At 37.3% G+C, this 20,010-nt stretch overlaps 1 protein-coding gene across 1 annotated transcript in view; it reads right to left on the reverse strand.

Moving 5' to 3' along the window:
- The window catches only part of myo16 (myosin XVI), a 207,122-nt gene that overhangs the window by 146,973 nt on the left and 40,139 nt on the right, over nucleotides 1–20,010 (reverse strand). Inside the window, 2 exon segments of the mRNA XM_058786814.1 lie at nucleotides 8,902–9,045; nucleotides 12,808–12,878. Coding sequence (XP_058642797.1) covers nucleotides 8,902–9,045; nucleotides 12,808–12,878 — 215 coding nt within the window.

A 20,010-nucleotide genomic window follows, 5' to 3' on the forward strand; every position in this document is an offset into this window, starting at 1 on the left:
TTTCCTCGTTTGTCATCAGTGGAAAAAGATGGTCAAACTGGTGTGTTTTATATATATCAGAGATATTATAGTTAACAAAACTAAAATAAAAATAAAAATAAAGTAAAATAAAATAAAATAACAATTGCATTAACTAAAAATATAAACAAAAATCAGCTACCTTTTAACTTTATTTATTTTAACTTGATGTATAAAAATCAATGCTGAAAAATCTAAAATTGTACACATTAAAATGAATAAAAATGACAAATTCAAAGTTACTGAATCTTTATAATTAAAATGAAAAATATAAATAATAACATCAATATAAATATTAATAAAAACTGTATTGGCAGTATAACAGAACTGCTGTGTACTGCACATTTTGCAGTATTTACAGTATACTGCAGCAATAATGAACGTAGTATACTAGAATGCTAAGAGTACAAACATTCCTGTACGCTCTCTCACGCTTTATTTCTCAAAGATAAATACTATATTCTCACTCAGTAAACAGAGGGCTTGTGCATCAGACAGGAAAAGAGGTTGTGGTACACTGAATTTAGAGTGTAATAAAAAAAGTTCCGTTTTAAAAAGAGGTAAGACCGTGGCCACTATTAAGGGATCTTCAGAGTGAGAGGATCACGTCTTCATGCAGTTAATTAAGTCTTTAAGTTATCTCTGCCGTACGAGAGCTCTGCGCACACTGACTTGCATACTTTTATGCAAATGAGACCTACTTTTAGAAATATTCATTCATACAGTGCCGAGCAGTGATTCACATAGACGCACACACACACACACACACATACACACACACAAACACGTTAAAGCTGTTGTGAGTACTATCAAACAGAATGCTTCAAAGCGCAGTGGCACAGTTCACATGCAGATGCTCAAACACTTTCACAGAAACAAACAGACACAAACTGGGAGATGATGTAGCTGGATTAAATGCAGTAATATTGACCTCAATTTAAAAGAATCCCACACACTTTCCTCTTCTGCCAAACTGTATACAAACACAAATGCCTAAATATTAACTTTTTTCATTAACTTTTTTCATTCCATTATGCTGCTTTTCCATTGTTTTCTATGTAAATATGTGTTAGGCAGATGTGTTTGACTCTTGCGCTTGAATCTTCTGCAGTGTCATATGAATGACAGAACATCCTAAAAATGTGGCACTCAAGATATTAAACTATTAAAAACTGTATTTTGTTGTTGTTGTCCCAATAACCTGTCTTGTGTTATTAAACGCAATTGTGTTCAGTTGAATGGCCCATAAGACATTTTATGTAGATTGACTGATTTTTATTGATTTATTTTATTTTTTTTGATGCAAGACCTCTCCAAGTGGTTCTACTTTGAAAATTTCTGCCAAGTTTGAACTTAGTAGTGTAATTATATTTTGCACTTAGTATATTTTGTTTACGCCTCACTGGCTTTTCTTCGCAGTGATCTTGGACAACACACTGACACCTACTGGTGTGGATGTATGAAGCTTTAATTAAAATGTTCCAAACCTGTATGACTTTCTTTCTTCTGTGGAACACTAAAGAAGATATTCTGTAAGTCAGTGGGGTCCCAACAACATTGGACCCCATTTTCTTTCATTGTATGGACAAAACACATCACAGATAGCAAGAACGTTTGGGCCAAATGTGGCTGATAGCTGTCACATTTGACCTAGGTATGGCATGGCTGAGCACATATGGGCCAAACTTTCCCTTGGAAAAAATTGGAGGGAATTTTCTTTTGGATGACAATATGTTTTGAGGTATATGGTCCAGATGACAGCACACAAATGAGAGCCATATATGGCTTGGCTATGGCACACCATGTAATGTGTTAACTTATGGTTAACATTTGGCTTTTATTTGGAATAACACATATAAATTGCTATAGTCATGTGTGGCAGGTTAGTGGCAGTCCACATCTCAGTCCATTCAACAGTGCTATTGGTTGCTTTGTGTCTTCCCTTATTCCTATTGGTGGATTACTGAAATTTTTAAAATGTATCTGTTATTTCCCACTCTGCATCCTCTTTCAACCACCGTAAAAAAGATGACGGAAAAGCTCCCTATTTACAACAACAGCCTTTGCCGAGACACATATTATTCAGGTAAGTGGAGTTTTGGTGTTTTAAATGTTTTCTAGGGGTGTAATGGTACACTTATTCGTACAGAAAAATTGTAACGAACAAATACAGTGTCATTTTAACCACTGCACATGCGAAACTAAAGCCGTTGCAGTTCATATCCGTGACTAAATCCTCACTATACATTATTACTAGGCTATACATTACATCCTGTAATCGCACGGTTTGTGTTTTGTTCTTTTCGATAAGAAACAAAGTCTCATCTTTAAAATTATGTATATTTTATCAGGAAATTCAATCCATGTGTCACTTAATCTTAATCGGTTTTGCAACCGTGGAAAAATGCCAATAAAAAAGCAATACCTTTACCTCGGGCAAGTCATTCAGTGTCCACAGCTTGTTGCTAAACAATTGCAATGTGCAAACTATATGTTTTTTTTTGTTTGTTTTTTGTTTTTTTTGTAGTGTTGGTCATTGTATCTAAAATATTTGAATTTAATAGATTGGGCTCTGTTGTTAATTGCAGCCTTTAATATTTTAGTTATGTGCTCTAATAGGACTCCCTATTGTATAGCATTATAGCTGAGATAGAATTTTTTATCCTTAAGAAAATTGTAATTATAATTGAGTTTATTTAAAGGCAGACACACAAATTGTTCAGTAAACCACCGTTTATAAAAAAAAAAAAAAACAATTGTATGTTTTCTCTCCCTGCTGTACCAAAAATGTTTGAAACTGTGACTTCAAAGCTGAGGTACCATTACACCCCTAATGTTTTCGTTAATATTATGTATATTATTATTATGTCTAAAAATAGCCTGTTATTAAAGTAGCTACATTTTTTTAATTTTTTTAATTTAAATTTAAAAAGGGACTTCACAGCAGTACTCATGTCTTGGGTGGTAGAAAAGAATGTGTGCAGTGCTGATTTACAGTCATGTATGTGCTTGTCTTCAAATAATATCTAATGTATGATACTAATTATGATATACTAATGTTCTTTTTTCTCTTCTTTTTTCCTGACAGACTGTGAGTGAGAAAGACTGGCGAGACTTACTAAAAGTATAAATTTTTGCACATTTATTCACTCATCTGACATTTACAAAATAGCACACTTCTGTTATGTTATGTTCTGTATTGTAATTCTGTTATTAAAATACTATAAACATTTTTTTTAAAATGAGTGCGAATCCATTTTTGTGTTTAAGATGTGTTTAAGATTTACTGTGTAATGGGTATTTTAAATAAAAAAGATAGGTGTGGTGTAAATATGGTTGAATAATGGCTTTTGGTGTATCAGCCACATGTGGGCCACATAAGGGCCGTCAGCCCTTTACAGAACTCAACCATATAAGAATACCATATAAGGTCCATATATCAGCCACATCTGTTTTTATTATTTGGCTCACTCTGGGTTGGGTTATGGCACTGTTTTTGCTCAGTTCTATCTAAAAAGACATGGACCAGTTTTGGGCCAGCAAACACGAACTAATCTGGGCCACACTTTAGCTGTTGATATGGCCCAGATCTGCGCCAAAGGAAATTTGCTGACTGGGATATATTCTTCAAAACAAGCTAGCCAGATTTCCTGTCTTTAAATGATGACAGAACTGTCTGTTTAACTGCTGCCACTTCATACTGAAGCGGTTTACTAATCTTTGTTATTTTGTTACATTATTATGACTGGTGATGTGAACAAATGGCGACAAATGGGGTTTGAGCCTATACGTCATCTGAATAAAGATGCTCAGGTGGGTGGATTAACCTCACCATATTGAACTGCAGATGAAGAGAAGGTTAAACAATGGCATTACAGATAATATTTCAGTTGTGATACAGACTGAACTAGAACTCTGCATTAATTCTGGATGTTATTATGGATGTACAGTAGTTAACAGAAAACTGAACGCTGGGTCTGTGTGTGTATGTGTCTGTAGTAGTACAACCCGAATTCCAGAAATTTTGGGACGTTTTTTAAATTTGAATAAAATGAAAACTAAAAGACTTTCAAATCACATGAGCCAATATTCACAACAGAAGATAGAGAAAATAAATGTTTAAACGGAGAAATTTTACACTTGTATCCACAAAATGAGCTAATTTCAAATTTGATGCCTGCTACAGGTCTCAAAAAAGTTAGCACGGTGGCAACAAAGGGCTGAAAAAGCAAGACATTTTGAAAAGATTCAGCTGGGAGAACATCTAGCAACTAATTAAGTTAATTGACATCAGGTCTGTAACATGATTAGCTATAAAAGGGATGTCTTAGAGAGGCAGAGTCTCTCAGAAGTAAAGATGGGCAGAGGCTCTCCAATCTGTGAAAGAGTGCGTAAAAAGATTGTGGAATACTTTAAAAACAACGTTCCTCAACATCAAATTGCAAAGGCTTTGCAAATCTCCATCTACAGTGCATAACATCATCAAAAGATTCAGAGAAACTAGAGAAATCTCTGTGTGTAAGGGACAAGGCCGAAGACCTTTGTTGGATGCCCGTGGTCTTCGGGCCCTCAGACGACACTACATCACTCATCGGCATGATTCTGTCATTAACATTACTAAATGGGCCCAGGAATACTTCCAGAAACCACTGTCGGTAAACACAATCCGCCGTGCCATCTGCAGATGCCAACTAAAAATCTATCATGCAAAAAGGAAGCCATATGTGAACATGGTCCAGAAGTGCCGTCTTGTCCTGTGGGCCAAGGCTCATTTAAAATAGATTGTTTCAAAGTGGAAAAGTGTTCTATGGTCAGACGAATCCAAATTTGACATTTTTGTTGGAAATCACGGATGCCGTGTCCTCCGGGATAAAGAGGAAGGAGACCTTCCAGCGTGTTATCAGCATTCAGTTCAAAAGCCAGCATCTCTGATGGTATGGGGGTGCATACGTGCATACAGTATGGGCAGCTTGCATGTTTTGGAAGGCACTATGAATGCTGAAAGGTATATAAAGGTTTTAGAGCAACATATGCTCCCCTCCAGGTGACGTGTATTTCAGCAGGACAATGCAAAACCACATACTGCAGCTATTACAACAGCATGGCTTCATTGTAGAAGAGTCCGGGTGCTGAATTGGCCTGCCTGCAGTCCAGATCTTTCACCTATAGAGAACATTTGGTGCATCATTAAATGAAAAATACGTCAAAGACGACCACAAACTCTTCAGCAGCTGGAAACCTAAATCAGGCAAGAATGGGACCAAATTCCAACACCAAAACTCCAGAAACTCATAACCTCGATGCCCAGACGTCTTCAAACTGTTCTGAAAAGAAGAGGAGATGCTCACCATGGTAAACATGGTAAACATGCCCCCGTCCCAACTATTTTGAGACCTGTAGCGGGCATCAAATTTGAAATGAGCTCATTTTGTGCATAAAATTGTAAAATTTCTCAGTTTAAACATTTATGTTATCAATGTTCTATTGTGAATAAAATATTGGCTCATGTAATTTGAAATTATTTTAGTTTTCATTTTATTCAAATTTAAAAAACGTCCCAACATTTGGGTTGTAGTAGTAGTAGTAGTAGTAGTAGTAGTAGTAGTAGTAGTAAGTGTATTTTTGGCCAGTATTCCTAAAGGGGCTCTGTGATTGAAGTAAGCTGGCAGGCGCACATGGTTTGCTGCTTCACACTCTAGTGAAAATCAGGTCGAAAGTGGTCTGGAGTCAGACACACACTGAAAAGTAGAGCAGGCAAAGCTGGTGTCTCCGTGGCGCACGTTCAGAATAAAAATAACCAGACGATGGTTTTCTTCGAGATTTCTGAGCGTGTTTTTCCATGGAGATACAAAGATCGTGATCTGTGATTTCACCTGAGGTCTAGAAGCAGGAAACGTGGCAGCATGTGTGATGTGTGAGCTGGCAGAGCTTTTATTTTCTTTTGATAATAATGAAATGATTCAGTTATCAATATGAAGGATGAGCTCACTGGATGAGGAACAGCTTGTGTTGGAATCATTGTAAATGGATTTGGATTGAAGGGGGCGAATGTCTTCCCCTGGTGTGTTCTTTTTAGATTCTCTTCAGAGATAAACACACTGATTCATAGTCTGTTTACACCCCAAGGCTTCTAATTTGTGGAGGATATGCTGTTCAATGACAAATTAATGGCATAAATCTCCTTTTCCCCACTATTTCTCCAAGTCAGTTTTAGATTCTATTAAGTCGCTCTGTTTTCCTGCAGTGCATCATAGCAGTGTTTAAAGCCGATTTTCAATTGTATGCTTCAATTACATTGTCGTTGGGGAATCCAAGGGAGGCGATGCACAACTCAACAGCCTGCTGATTTAACGGCCTTTCCAACTCTATGAAAACATCTAACAAGTTTGATATTATCGCTGACAGTCAAAGTTTTTCCTCTCAAATGCAAAGTCACATATCACAAACATCATTTATAACGATTTCAACCAGGGGTGTCATGGTCTTACGGTTCACAGAGGGAGCCCTACGTTGGGCGCCACATTTGTGACAAAGTTTGAGAGTCATTCAGTCTCAATCTTCCAAGTTTAATTGAATAAATATGACTCAAACATTCATGGCCTATCAGTACCCGTAGCAAACAGGATACATCTGCATGCTGTGCTGCACTGGAGCCAATGAGCAGAAATAATCTTGAGCTTTTTCTCTCCACTCTAACATTTGGAGAAGAAATTCTCCTTAGGAAAGATGCTCTTTGAAGTCACAGTGCTAAAAATAACCCAGATATCCCTGTTCCTTTGAGCTTCTACTGACACGCACACGGAGTGAGCTTTTTCCTGGCATAACAGTGTGAAGAACAACAGTGACACACTTGTGTCTTAACTGTCTGTGAATCCAAGGGGGAGTCAGTATGAGTGTTCTGGTTAAGGCTGCACGATATATCAAAATAAAATCTAAAGCACGATATAGTTTCAGAGCAGCTTGGTTTATGATAAATGTTGCTCCACGCAAACTCCAGATCTGCATGTCTCTTATAACAAGAATTTGGGAATGCAATGTTAATCTGTTACCAACAATAGATAAGCTGTAGAGGCTCACTGCAGTTTTCTACCAAAATAAAAGTTAAATGGACTTACATTTGAGAAAAAAATAGATGCAATTAAGGAATTAATATGCAAATATTAGCATTGTAATATTACAGGTGTATATATACACGGTACAACAGTATTGCATAGTAATAGATTTTTTACTATGTTTAATATTTATATGCAATGATTAAAAAAAAAAAAACCTCTTCACTTCTTAATTATTGAAAAATGTCTGAGTTGGTTCTTGTAAAAGTATAACCAGTGTGAACAAGACTTTGTTCAGCCCTAATAGGATGGTTTGTACTCAAAATAATTTTTAAGAGCAAGTCTTTTTTTTAATATTATTTTTTTCTATGCAGCTGCAAAATAAATAAATAAATAAAAATCACTCAATCATTTTATAATTACTTCTTAATATAACTATTCAAGTAAAAATCCATGTGTCAAAATAAAAAAAAAAATAAAAAGCTCTTGGATTTCATCAAAAATATCTTAATTTTCGTTTCAAAGATGAACGAAGGACTTACGAGTTTGGAACGACATGACGTGAGTAATTAATGACAATTCTCATTTTTAGGTAAACTAACCCTTTAAGAAATATTTAATATTTCAAATATTGCATATTTACCCATTTAAAAATCATTCTGTTACAGGAATACTGCAGATATTCTATCAGGGCAAGTTAAATCACCTGCATATTATTTTGGAGGATTTGCTGTGTTTGTTTGTGGTAAAGGCAACAATCTGACATGACTGCATGCTGACTAAACACCGCCTGTCTAAAGACGCAGGGGAATCCTGATCCTGCCTGGATCTGGCAGCACTGCGGAGGATTACGCTCAACTGATCCACCATGTCCGACATATGACAGAACTTTACTCTAAGCTGTCTTAGCCAGATTCCCTCCTGCAGGAGAAACGTGCATGTTCAGTTCAATCTACACATTTATTTCTATGGCACTTTTCATATTACATATTTCTTCAAAGCAGCTTTACAGAAAATCACATGTCCCAAACGTAACGGTCAAGAAGCCTCAAGTGACTGTGTCAAAGAGAAACTCAGTGATGATGTATTTGAAATATCAGGTAATGTGCATCTTTACTAATCTCTGACTGGAACTCAACACACATGACTTTAAAGGCTCAGTCATGATTCACTCACCTTCATGATGTTCTAAATCTGTATGAGTGGATTTTCTTCCACACAGAAACAAACTTTTAAGAATATCCTTGCCACTCTATTCCACATGCTCATTGGTGATGTGCTTGCCAATTACAACAGCTGTCAAGAAAGATGGACATGTCTTCCCTCCCCTACATCTGTGTGTTACTAAAACACACACACCTATCAAAGCTGGTCAGAGGTGTGGTGTGTCGAACCAAGGAGCTCATTAAATTCTCAATACCCTGGTGGAAGAGTGCATGGAGGCAGGCAGTCATGTTTTTCATCTCTTCTAGTTTATGTTTTCCTTCATCCTTCAGCACACAAACCTTTTAATCGTATTAAAGAGAGGTGTCACAGATGACACAGTTGAAAAGAAATAACAAGACTTCTGAAAACCCCATTAAAACACTTGACAAGTGCAGATTTCTTTCCAGTGTTGGCCAAAAAAAGTCTGCAATACTTAGAGAAAAATCAGAAAGATTTCGTATTTCCCTAGTTGCAATTTAAATGACTAATATTTTTGCCACAGTTTTCCAGAAAAGAGACTGCTATACTAGAAGTGAAATATGTCAGTTATTAATGTACTAAATGTACTAAAAGATACAAAACTCACATTTTGATTTGGTGTCTGTGTTTGTAGTGTATTTCTCACCAGCAGCAGCAGCAGCACCATATCTGCGTGATCGCAGGCACAGGCAACATGCAGGGCAGTCCAGAGGTCTTCATCCTGCAGGTTGACATTCAGTCCTTTCTCTATCAAAATCTCTGCTGTGAACACATTGTCATGGCGGGCGCACTGCAGAGACAAAAGCAAAAGACGCAGACATGTAGCATTCCCAGTCACAGGGGAGCAAGAGGATTTCACTTCTCACCTTACAGAAATCTCCATTTACCAAAAAAAAAATAAATACTTGTCATGATTTTACAAAAATAAATAAATAAATAAATAAAAAATGTAAAAAATTAAGCGGTTTGTAACTGCACTGGAAAAAAATGGTGTAGAAACCATTTTCACAGATCATGTGGCATTAAAGCCTGGAGTAATGGCTGATGAAAAAAAATAATAAAAGATTGACACTAGTTGATTAAAAGTCATTACAAAAATCATATATCTAATGCTAATGTTTTAATGTTTTTATATCTAATGCTATGAAATCCATATGCTTATGTAGCCTAATACTTTTTGCACCCACTGTAATTTTTGGAAAGATATTTCTTTGAATGTCAACTGCCTCAAACTTAAATAATTTCAACAAACTTTCTGAGTGCTTTAATGAATGAGTGCATTAACTTTATTCAGACATTATTTAGCTAATCTACTGTGCATTTAAATGAGACATTTAAATGGATTAAAAAGATTTAGCTCTTTTCACATTAGATAACTGCATTAATTGCACTGAGGCACAGGTTGATTTCTGTTAGAGGTGCAATAATCAAAATTGTAATTAAAAAATAATTTCATATATTGCATTGGATATGAATGGTTGATTTCATATGCAGCACCATAAAAAATGTATTGTTTTCTGTCTGAGAATCTCTGACTCCTAGACAGCGCCATGACTTAATTAAACTGTATCCAATTACTGCTGAAATTGGATTTGTTTCCGTTTAGCTGTACTATACCCTGGTGAACCCTTTACATTTATTTACCTCTCTATGGTCACAAAATTAACTAACAAAAAATTGAGTCATCCATCTTGCTTGAGTGTAGTGCTCACACACCGGACCGGGTCTATTAAAGCCAGTGTCACTGAATGGTGTCAAATGTTTCCCTGAGTTACAATGAACCAACTAAAGGGAGTGTAATGGACGTCCACCTTTCAGTTGGCAAACAGGCACTGAACAGAACATAATCGCTGTCATAAATAACCAGGCATTGTCGTATAAAGGAAAATGAATTAGTAACGGCTTCAACCCTCTTAAGCTTTACAAAAAAAGGCTCATACTGTACACTGGCGTGTGCAGTCACATTTGACTGGGAACAGTAAGAGTATGTGTCATTTCGATATTTGTACATTTGAAACTCCACAACAGTAAAATAAAATATTTTAAAAAGAAAGAGAGAGAATCTGTAGATGCAAAGTTTTCTTTCTATGCATCCAGCTGTTGCGTAATAATTTTAGATTTTACGTTTATAAAAATTAAATTTTGGAAATGTATTTAGAGATTATCAAACTATTATTTGATAGTTTGATTAGGGCTTTCCTGTAGCTCAAATAGTAGAGCATGGCGCTAGCAACGCCAAGATCATGGGTTCGATTCCCAGGGAAAGCAAGAGCTGATAAAATGTAAAAACTGTAACTTGAATGCAATGTAAGTCGCTTTGGATAAAAGTGTCTGCTAAATGCATAAATGTAAATGTAAATGTATTTGGTAAGTCTGGTATATATTTAATCATTCTGACACTTAATTTTTACTGCGATGCTCACAGTCAGACTGAGGATACCGTTTTCTATATTAAAAAATGGCTGAACAGCTTATAAGGTTTACAGAACGTTACAGGAATACAGAACATGAAAATTTGAAATCAGAACATTTTATGGTTACTCTTTATTTTGATAGTCCACTTTAGATATTCTACTAACAGTGGCAGCTGCTGGTCTTTCAAAGAGGGGAAGCTCATTTTCGGCCTACATCATAAAAATTGTCCATTTATTTATACGTAAATTCTGCCCTATGTTCCTTTTCAAGAAAATGCTCTGTGACCCTGTCGTACCAACTAGGCGTCTTTTCCAGTGACGCTAGCCTAGCCTACTGTATGAATGAATGAACAAACAATATAAAAAAAAAAGATATTAAACTCGACAGAGGAAATGTGGGAATTAGGTTAAACTGAAACAAGGAATATGGTGTATAATTGGGTTGTCACAATACCATAAAAATGTCTTACGATACCATACCAGCTTAATTTATAATTCAGTTCTACAAAATGAATCAAAATTTAATAAATAAATAGATGTAAGTGAAAACAGACAATATTATTCTCTGAATACTTAATTAATGTGAATGAATGACTGGCTATTGTTATCCATGAAATGATCTAAACAAAACTCATCTTAGCACTGCTCAGAAGCTGCATGAAGTGACATTTAGATGTGGCATTTATTCGTTTAGACTGCATAAATAATGTTATGAGATTAATGTTTTAAATACTAAATTCTGAATATAGAAATATGTTGGAAAATAATGTAATATGCCTACTTTTAGACGGGAAACTTAAAAACGGCCAACAGGTGGCAGAAGTTTGTGATTGAATCACTGAGTCATTCAAACAATTCTTTCAAAACGGCTGAATCCTTCAGGAGCGAATCAAATGACTGTTTTTATGAATGTCTTAGTGAATCAGTGATTCGCCCAAATCAACGCGGATTTGGATTCGAACACAAACTAAACAAAAACAGCACTCTTGCTTGTGTCGTATTGCCTAAGTGTCAGGAGCATTTTTTGCTCGCGTATCTTGAAATTTCCGAGTTAGCAGCATGTATATTAAAACATAACATTATAAATGAATAAAAAAAATATATAATGATTGATAAGAACCAAGTGCAAAGCCGCGATGGGACTGAGCTCAAAAAGCTTCAGCGTCTGCGACTTTTTATAGTACAAAATCGCTGTCAATCAAAAGGAGATGCAGTCTTTCGACAGACCCTCCAATCATCACACAGAAGCCCGGAGTCCAGGCCAGCCCACTCCTCCATTCACCTCCATAGACGCTAAGCGTCCGTGGGCGGGACATAATCGCAGCATTTATCCAATGACCGTCTAGTTTCGAAGCACTGAAAAAAACTGTTCAAAGCAGCCCCATTGAAGTCAATGGAGGCTAGGCTTCAATGGGGAAATGCACTGACGCTACGGGGATGTATGAGAAGGAAATCGAGTCAGCCGACATGCTATATGTAGCTGATTCTGAACGAACTCGTCTTCGAGATGAACGTGTTCTAACGCATTTTTAGTCAATAAAATGTTAACACAATAGTACATATTTGACCATTAATTTTTTGACATTATAGGGGAAGCCGAGCTTCCCTTGCAGTCTTAAAGAAATCCCCACTGTCTACTAACTATAAGTAACTTTGTAACTACATGTTAACTACATGTCAACTAATTCTCAATAATTTGCAACTACATGTCTACTAACTCTCAGTAGGGTAGGTTTAGGGTTAGTAGAATAAGTTGACATGCTTGCAAAGTTTCTCATAGTTTGTATGTTGTATGATGTGGACCCATCAAAATAAAGTGTAATAAGATATTAAGCAGACCATCTACTAATACTCTAATGACTGCTAGTTGACATGTAGTTACAAAGTTACTTACTGTTAGTAGAATGTCTAAAGTGGACAATCAAAATAAACTGTTACCCATTTTATAATATTTCTTTAAAATAAGCCTTCATATATTGTAGAGGACCTCAGAGGTAAAAAAACAGAGTTTTGGGACATTGATTTTAAACAGGAATAGTTAGATATTCTGCTGAGGACATCACAGCCACAGTGTATGACGGCTCAAGAGGCAAGGTGCATGTAACAGAATTTGTCAGAGCTTGTCCTTATGTTCTTACCAGATGGAGCAGAGATCCTCCTGAGGAAATCACTGTGTTCAGGTCAGCTCCCTCCTTCAGCAGCCTCAGCACTGGAACAAAAGAAAAGCAAGGGGGGATGAATATATTTGCAAAATGAACACTTCATCAAATCTCAGCGACCCTCTCTGCACGCAAACACATAGTGAGGAAATATGATGAATTGGTAGAATCTCTACAGACACTGGAGTCACATACTGGCTCTGTTCCAAAACCTAGTGTGCTGCCTATAGCTGTCTACAGCCTATACAGGCGCCAACTTTATAAGGCCACATTCTTACGGAAATGGAACCTCACAAGTCCTGATTTAGAACACTCTACTACATAGACAGAAACAAACAGTGCTACTTAAATGAAGTGCAGGAGTTTGGTGTTAGCATGTCACTAAGCTAACAAACATATCTTGTCAAACTAGTACCAAAGAAAATAAATAAATAAATAAAATCCCCCTGTGTTCACCATCTTGGATAAATTTCTCACAAAAGATACATACAAAGTTACCTTCAAATTCTGCCAAAACAAGGTTTCTCAGAAGACAAATATCAAAATAATACTAGCCTGGTGCATACTTCACAAACAAGGATCAAACTTACAGCTTTTGCCGCTATTCTTAACCATCAGACTGTTGACAGTCCTTAACTCAATCTCTGTGACAGTGTCTAGTGCATATTGACAATCTCATCCTGTCTTTCTCTACGGCCCAAACTCAAGTGCACTACATCACACAAGGCTAAGCCCCACTGACTTTAATTACTGAAGAAACTATCAGACACTTTAAACTGATTCCCACCAAAATGAAGCATAAAGAGCACTCCTAGCATGGCATTTACTGTAAATGAGCACATCAATGAAGGAAAGGGACTCGACGTTGATCCCAAATAACGATGGATGAAAGAACGTGCATACAGGCATTCACGCAAATACTGGTGAATTGCTGAGGGATTTTTCAGCTCCATAGCGTGACATACTAGTCTGGAATTGTGTCTCAAACACACTCAGTGGGGAACAAATCTGCTTACATAGAGAAATGAAAGAGGCATGGCAGAGGCCCATATGATCTCAGTAGAGATCACTAAATCAAAGAGTGAAGAAAAGACAGATGTGCACACAAAAACAACAACAAAAATGTTAGCATCAGCAGGTTAGCCTTCTGAGGCTATTTGGAAACCACTCAGGCATATCGAAAGGAATATCTCCATACAGCGGATCACTAAACCAGAAAGGAATGTTTTAAACAAATGCACAGAGGGAAAAGGACAAAAATGTAATGTAAAGGTTCACACTACGAACAGTTACCATAAAGATGATAACGATAACTATTTTAGCATCCACACCTACACGCGCTTGAAATGACATCAGGCTTGAACTTTTTAAAGCCAGGTGGATTCTGACTGTCAATGTCTTAATTTTATATCAGCTGGAAAAATTGTTCTGTAAGTGATTCTATCAATATCATTCCTCTTTACTCTGAGGTGGAAACAAGCTTCCATAATTGACCAGAAAATTTTCAGGACGAATCATATGAACTATTTTATGCTACTTTTTTGGAGGTTGCCCTTTTATTCAATGAAAAAAAGCACTCTGGATATTAGAAGAAAAAATGTTTCGGAAAAAGTCAAACTGGTTTGGAACAACATGAGGGTGGGTAAACAACCGAATTTGGTAACCTTATTTGGTCACACTTTATATTAGGTGGCCTTAACTACTATGTACTTGCATCAACAAATAAGTACAATGTATTTATTGTGGTCATATTGTATTGCTAAACACTTTTTCTGCTATTGAGGTGGGATATGGGTAAGGTTAGAGGCAGGTTTAGTGATATGGGTAGGTTTAAGGGTGGGTTAAGGTGTAAGGGATGGGTCAAAAGTGTAATTATAAATGTAATTACAGAAATTAATTACAGATGTACTTACATAAAGGTATTTTTAAAAATATAAGTACAATGTAAAAACATGTATGTACACAATAAGTGCATTGTACCAAATGATTAATTTAAATGTAAGTACACAGTAGTTAAGGCCACCTAATATAAAGTGGGACCCCTTATTTTAATGTGTCCTTGTTACAGTGTAGGGTACTGAGTAATAACAGCTTGTATTTACAATAAGGGTAAGGGTTTAATTTAGGGTTAGTCACCATCAGTGTTGGGAAGTAATTAGTTACATGTAACTAAATTAATTATTTACAAAATAAATGTAATCGGTTACAGTTAATGAGAAAAAAAAACAAACGACGACAGAAAGATAGAGATGGCAGATAAAAAAACAAAAGAGGAAAGCGACAAAGCGACCGTTGAAAATCATTTGAAATTCATGTCAATACGTCATAAATAGAACGCGGCAGCAGTTTACTGTCAGGGATTTGTCGTGTTGCAGCGCGGCATCCAGTGTAGACATGGTGTTACGATAAGGCAAGAAGTAGGACCCGTGTAAATATCAGATCAGCTTTCCAGCATGATCCAGAAGAGGATTGGGAGAATGTCATATGGTCAGATGAAACTAAAATATAACTTTTTGGTAAAAACTCAACTTGTCGTGTTTGGAGGAGAAAGAATGCTGAGTTGCATCCAAAGAACATCATACCTACTGTGAAGCATGGGGTGGAAACATCATGCTTTGGGGCTGTTTTTCTGCAAAGGGACCAGGACGACTGATCTGTGTAAACGAAAGAATGAATGGGGCCATGTATCGTGAGATTTTGAGTGAAAACCTCCTTCCATCAGCAAGGGCATTGAAGATGAAACGTGGCTGGGTCTTTCAGCATGACAATGATCCCAAACACACCGCCCGGGCAACGAAGGAGAGGCTTTGTAAGAAGCATTTCAAGGTCCTGGAGTGGCCCAGCCAGTCTCCAGATCTCAACCCCATCGAAAATATTTGGAGGGAGTTGAAAGTCCGTGTTGCCCAGCGACAGCCCCAAAACATTACTGCTCTAGAGGAGATCTGCATGGAGGAATGGGCCAAAATACCAGCAACAATGTGTGAAGACTTACAGAAAACGTTTGACCTCTGTCATTGCCAACAAAGGGTATATAACAAAGTATTGAGATGAAATTTTGTTATTGACCAAATACTTATTTTCCACCATAATTTGCAAATAAATTCTTTAAAAATCCTACAATGTGATTTTCTGGATTTTTTTTTCTCATTTTGTCTCTCATAGTTGAGGTATACCTATGATTTACATTTACATTTAATCATTTAGCAGACACTTTTATCCAAAGCGACGTACAAATGAGAACAATAGAAGCAATCAGACCATCGAGAGTGCAGCAGTATACAAGTGCCATGACAAGTCTCAGTTAGTCCAGCACAGTAGACGTAGCTAGTTTTTTTTTTTTTTTTTTTTTAAGACAGACAGACATAATAGGTAAGTGTTAGTGTTAGTATTAGTTGGTCAGGTGCTGGTGAAAAAGATGTGTCTTTAGATGATTTTTGAAAATGGCTAAAGACTCAGCTTTACGAATTGAGATCGGGAGGTCATTCCACCAGATGGGCACAGTCCAGGAAAAGGTCCGTGAGAGAGATTTGGTACCTCTTTGTGATGGCACTACAAGGCGTCGTTCACTTGCAGAACGCAAGCTTCTGGTGGGTGCATAAGTTTGAACTAGTGAGTTTAGATATATTGGTGCAGTGCTAGTTGTCGTCTTGTAGGCAAACATCAGTACCTTGAATTTGATGCGAGCGGCTATTGGTAGCCAGTGCAACCTGATGAAGAGAGGGGTAACGTGAGCCTTCCTCGGTTCATTAAAGACCACTCTGGCTGCTGCATTCTGGATCAGTTGTAGAGGCTTGATAATATTTGCGGGAAGGCCTGCCAAGAGCATGTTACAATAGTCCAGTCTGGACAGAACAAGAGCTTGGACAAGGAGTTGTGCAGCTTGCTCAGACAGGAAGGGTCTAATCTTCCTAATGTTGTATAAGGCAAATCTGCAGGACCGGGCCGTTGTAGCAATAAGGTCTGTGAAGCTTAACTGATCATCTATCACACCTCCAAGGTTCCTGGCTGTCCTGGAAGGAGTTATGGTTGACGAACCCAGCTCTATAGAGAAGTTGTGGTGGAGTGATGGGTTGGCTGAAACCACGAGCAGTTCTGTCTTGGCAAGGTTGAGCTGAAGGTGATGGTCTTTCATCCAGCTAGAGATGTCACTCAGACAAGCTGCAATGCGAGCAGCTACCGTCGGATCATCTATGATGAAAATTACAGGCCTTTCTCATCTTTTTAAGTGGGAGAACTTGCACAATTGGTGGCTGACTAAATACTTTTTGGTTTCAATTTATTTTGATGGTCCCTTTAACACATTCTACTGACTATAAGTAATGTTGCACCTACATTTCTACTAACTCTCATTAGAGTGTTAGTAGTGTATTAGTTGACTGGTAGAGTTAGGGTTTGATTAAGTTGACACGTTCTTGCAAAGTTACTTATAGTCAGTAGAATATCTGTTGGGAGACCAACACAATAAGGAGTTAGTAGATATGAAGCAAACAGTCTACTAATACTCTTATGAGAGTTTGTTGACATGTAGTTGCAACATTACTTAGTGTCAACAGAATGTTCAAAAGGGACCATCAAAATAAAGTGTTACCTACTTGTTTGCCCCACTGTACATAATAAGTGCATTGTACCAAATAATTAATTTAAATGTACATAGTAGTTAAGGCCACCATATAAAGTAGGACCTTTTTTTTTTTTTTAAAAGCATTATAAGTACTAAACTATTTCTTGTTATGGTTTTAAATCTGTATTTAACCTCAGAATTATCTCAAAGTAAGTCTGATTTTGTGGTGGTTGTGCTTTAAAATTAAATTACCATAATCGTAGTTCAAGTAATGAAGGATTTTGAAAGTCTGACAGTAATCAGTGTTGAGTACTACTGTAAGTTTAAACCTGTCTGATTTACATGTTTGAAAATGATTAACAGTTTAAAACATTATAAATTTAGAAAAGTAATCAAATGTAATCAGTTACATTACTATAATAAAGTAATTGAGATTTACACTACATATTACATTTTAAACAGGGTAACTTGTAATCTGTAATTTATTACTTTTCCAAAGTAACCTTCCCAACACTGGTCATTATGCATCATTATGCACTGTTATCACTATAGTAAGTACATGTAGCATTTTACAAGGACACTGTAAGTGTTACCTAGAATTTTTATTTTTGGGGTGACTTGTCCCTTTAGTTCTCCATTTCCTTGACAGCCGTGACTGTGGTACAAGTACATTGGCTGTGGCATGTGTGTTCCCAAACGTCAGTGTGACGGATGGCTTGGAGGCTGAATGGGTGAATCTCCAAGATCACTCAGCAATCCCCATCAGGAAACTGAACACTGGTTTGGATTATACTGCCAACCCAGGAAAATAAAAATGAATGAAGATCCCAGAGAGGAAATGAGGCAGGGTGTAAAGCTTGTAAAGGACACTGTCTGATGTACGCCAAAGCAATCAAGGGCTATTCAGCGATAAAAGGGTTGCCATGCAATGTGTCAGATTAGCTTGATGCATCTAATGACCATTTTTTGTTGATCTTCACAACACAATGGTGGCCGTGCATCTTTGCAAAGCCATTGCAAAACATGCAATCAATGCTAATCGCACACAAAAGATGAGCTCCAACAGATCAATAGGTCTTAAAGGTCCCATGACATGCTGCTTTTTGGATGCTTTTATATAGGCTTAAGTGGTCCTTAGTACTGTATCTGAAGTCTGTTTCCCGAAATTCAGCCTTGGTGCAGAATTTCAGCCACTACGAGCCAGTCCCACAATGAGCTTTCCTTAGGAAGTGCCATTTCTGTGTCTGTAGCTTTAAATGCTAATGAGGAGGAGAGAGGCGGGGCAAGGTGGAGGGTGGGTGTGTGGCCTTAACCAGCTTGCGCTATCATGCGCTAATGTTGACAGTGGATGTATCGCAATGGCTCGTAGACACGCAGTTGTTCAAGTTTTTCAGTTTGACCCAGAATCTGATCCGGATAGAGAGCACCGGATGAAGCAGTTGAAACTCAGCGGCTACAGCAGGATGATATGGTACTTTAGTTGGTTTGTTTATGTATGCTGTTACAGTTATTATCATGTAGCTAATGTACATCCAAACACTGAGCAACTGCCATGCTTTGCTTGTTTGAGAGCCATGTCTCTCGAGGAAAAATAAAAATATTGCGCTCGCCTCACACAGTAGTAGCTCATTTTCTCATGGGCGGGCAAAGCAGAGAAAGGGGAGGTAACCTTTCGCCGTATGACGACATAAAGGGAAGATTCCAGATTGGGTCACCTGAGCTTTCATTTTCTCAAAGGCGAAGCAGGATACCCAGGGCTCGGTTTACACCTATCGCCATTCGTAGCCACTGGGGGACCATAGGCAGACTTGGGGAACTCATATTAATGTTAAACAACCTCATAAAGTGAAATTTTCATGCCATGGGACCTTTAAACTAGGTAATAAATCTAGTATGTATCTGAGTGATTTCTGCACATGACACACATATGTGCTCGATTGCCAGGACAGAGTGAAGGTTAATTACAGAGGTAATTACCATATGATCAAGCTGGTTATAAAGCCCTACCCAAGCTTTAATATTATGACCCTCACAGGAGTGGTTACCATCTCAAACAGATGTGATTGTGGATAACCCCTCAACACAGCTGGAACGAGAGGTTAAGTAGTCGGCCCACGGTTCCACAGCCTGTTTATTCAGGCTGTATACCTATTTACACATGAGAACATGTTCAGTCTGAGTAGCTGTGGTGAGGTAGAGCAGTTCATGCTAATAATACAGTCTACACTCATTCATATTTATGAGGTGTTGTTATGGCGATCTGACTCAGCGATATGCGTGGCTGGCTCGTTTGTTAAACCCGATAACGCTGAATGCTGTAAACATCTATGTGACCTCCATTATGCTTTGCGCAACAAGGATCCAATAAAAACCAACAAAACCTCAGCTATCCTCACACCATTGTAGCAATCTAAAACACCACCCTGGAGAACAAAATTAGGTGTTTACAAGAAAACAAATACACAAATGTGCTACTACAATGAGCGAATCTAATAACATCTGAAACAGCTACCTAATTGGAATCATGATTTTTTTTTTTTTTTTTTTCCTTGAAAGAATTGATTTGCTTGTAATACAGAAACATTAGTCCAATCAACTTCAATCAATGCTGTTCACGTAGA

The sequence above is a fragment of the Onychostoma macrolepis genome, chromosome 09, assembly GCF_012432095.1.
Source record: "Onychostoma macrolepis isolate SWU-2019 chromosome 09, ASM1243209v1, whole genome shotgun sequence".
Lineage (NCBI taxonomy): Eukaryota > Metazoa > Chordata > Actinopteri > Cypriniformes > Cyprinidae > Onychostoma > Onychostoma macrolepis.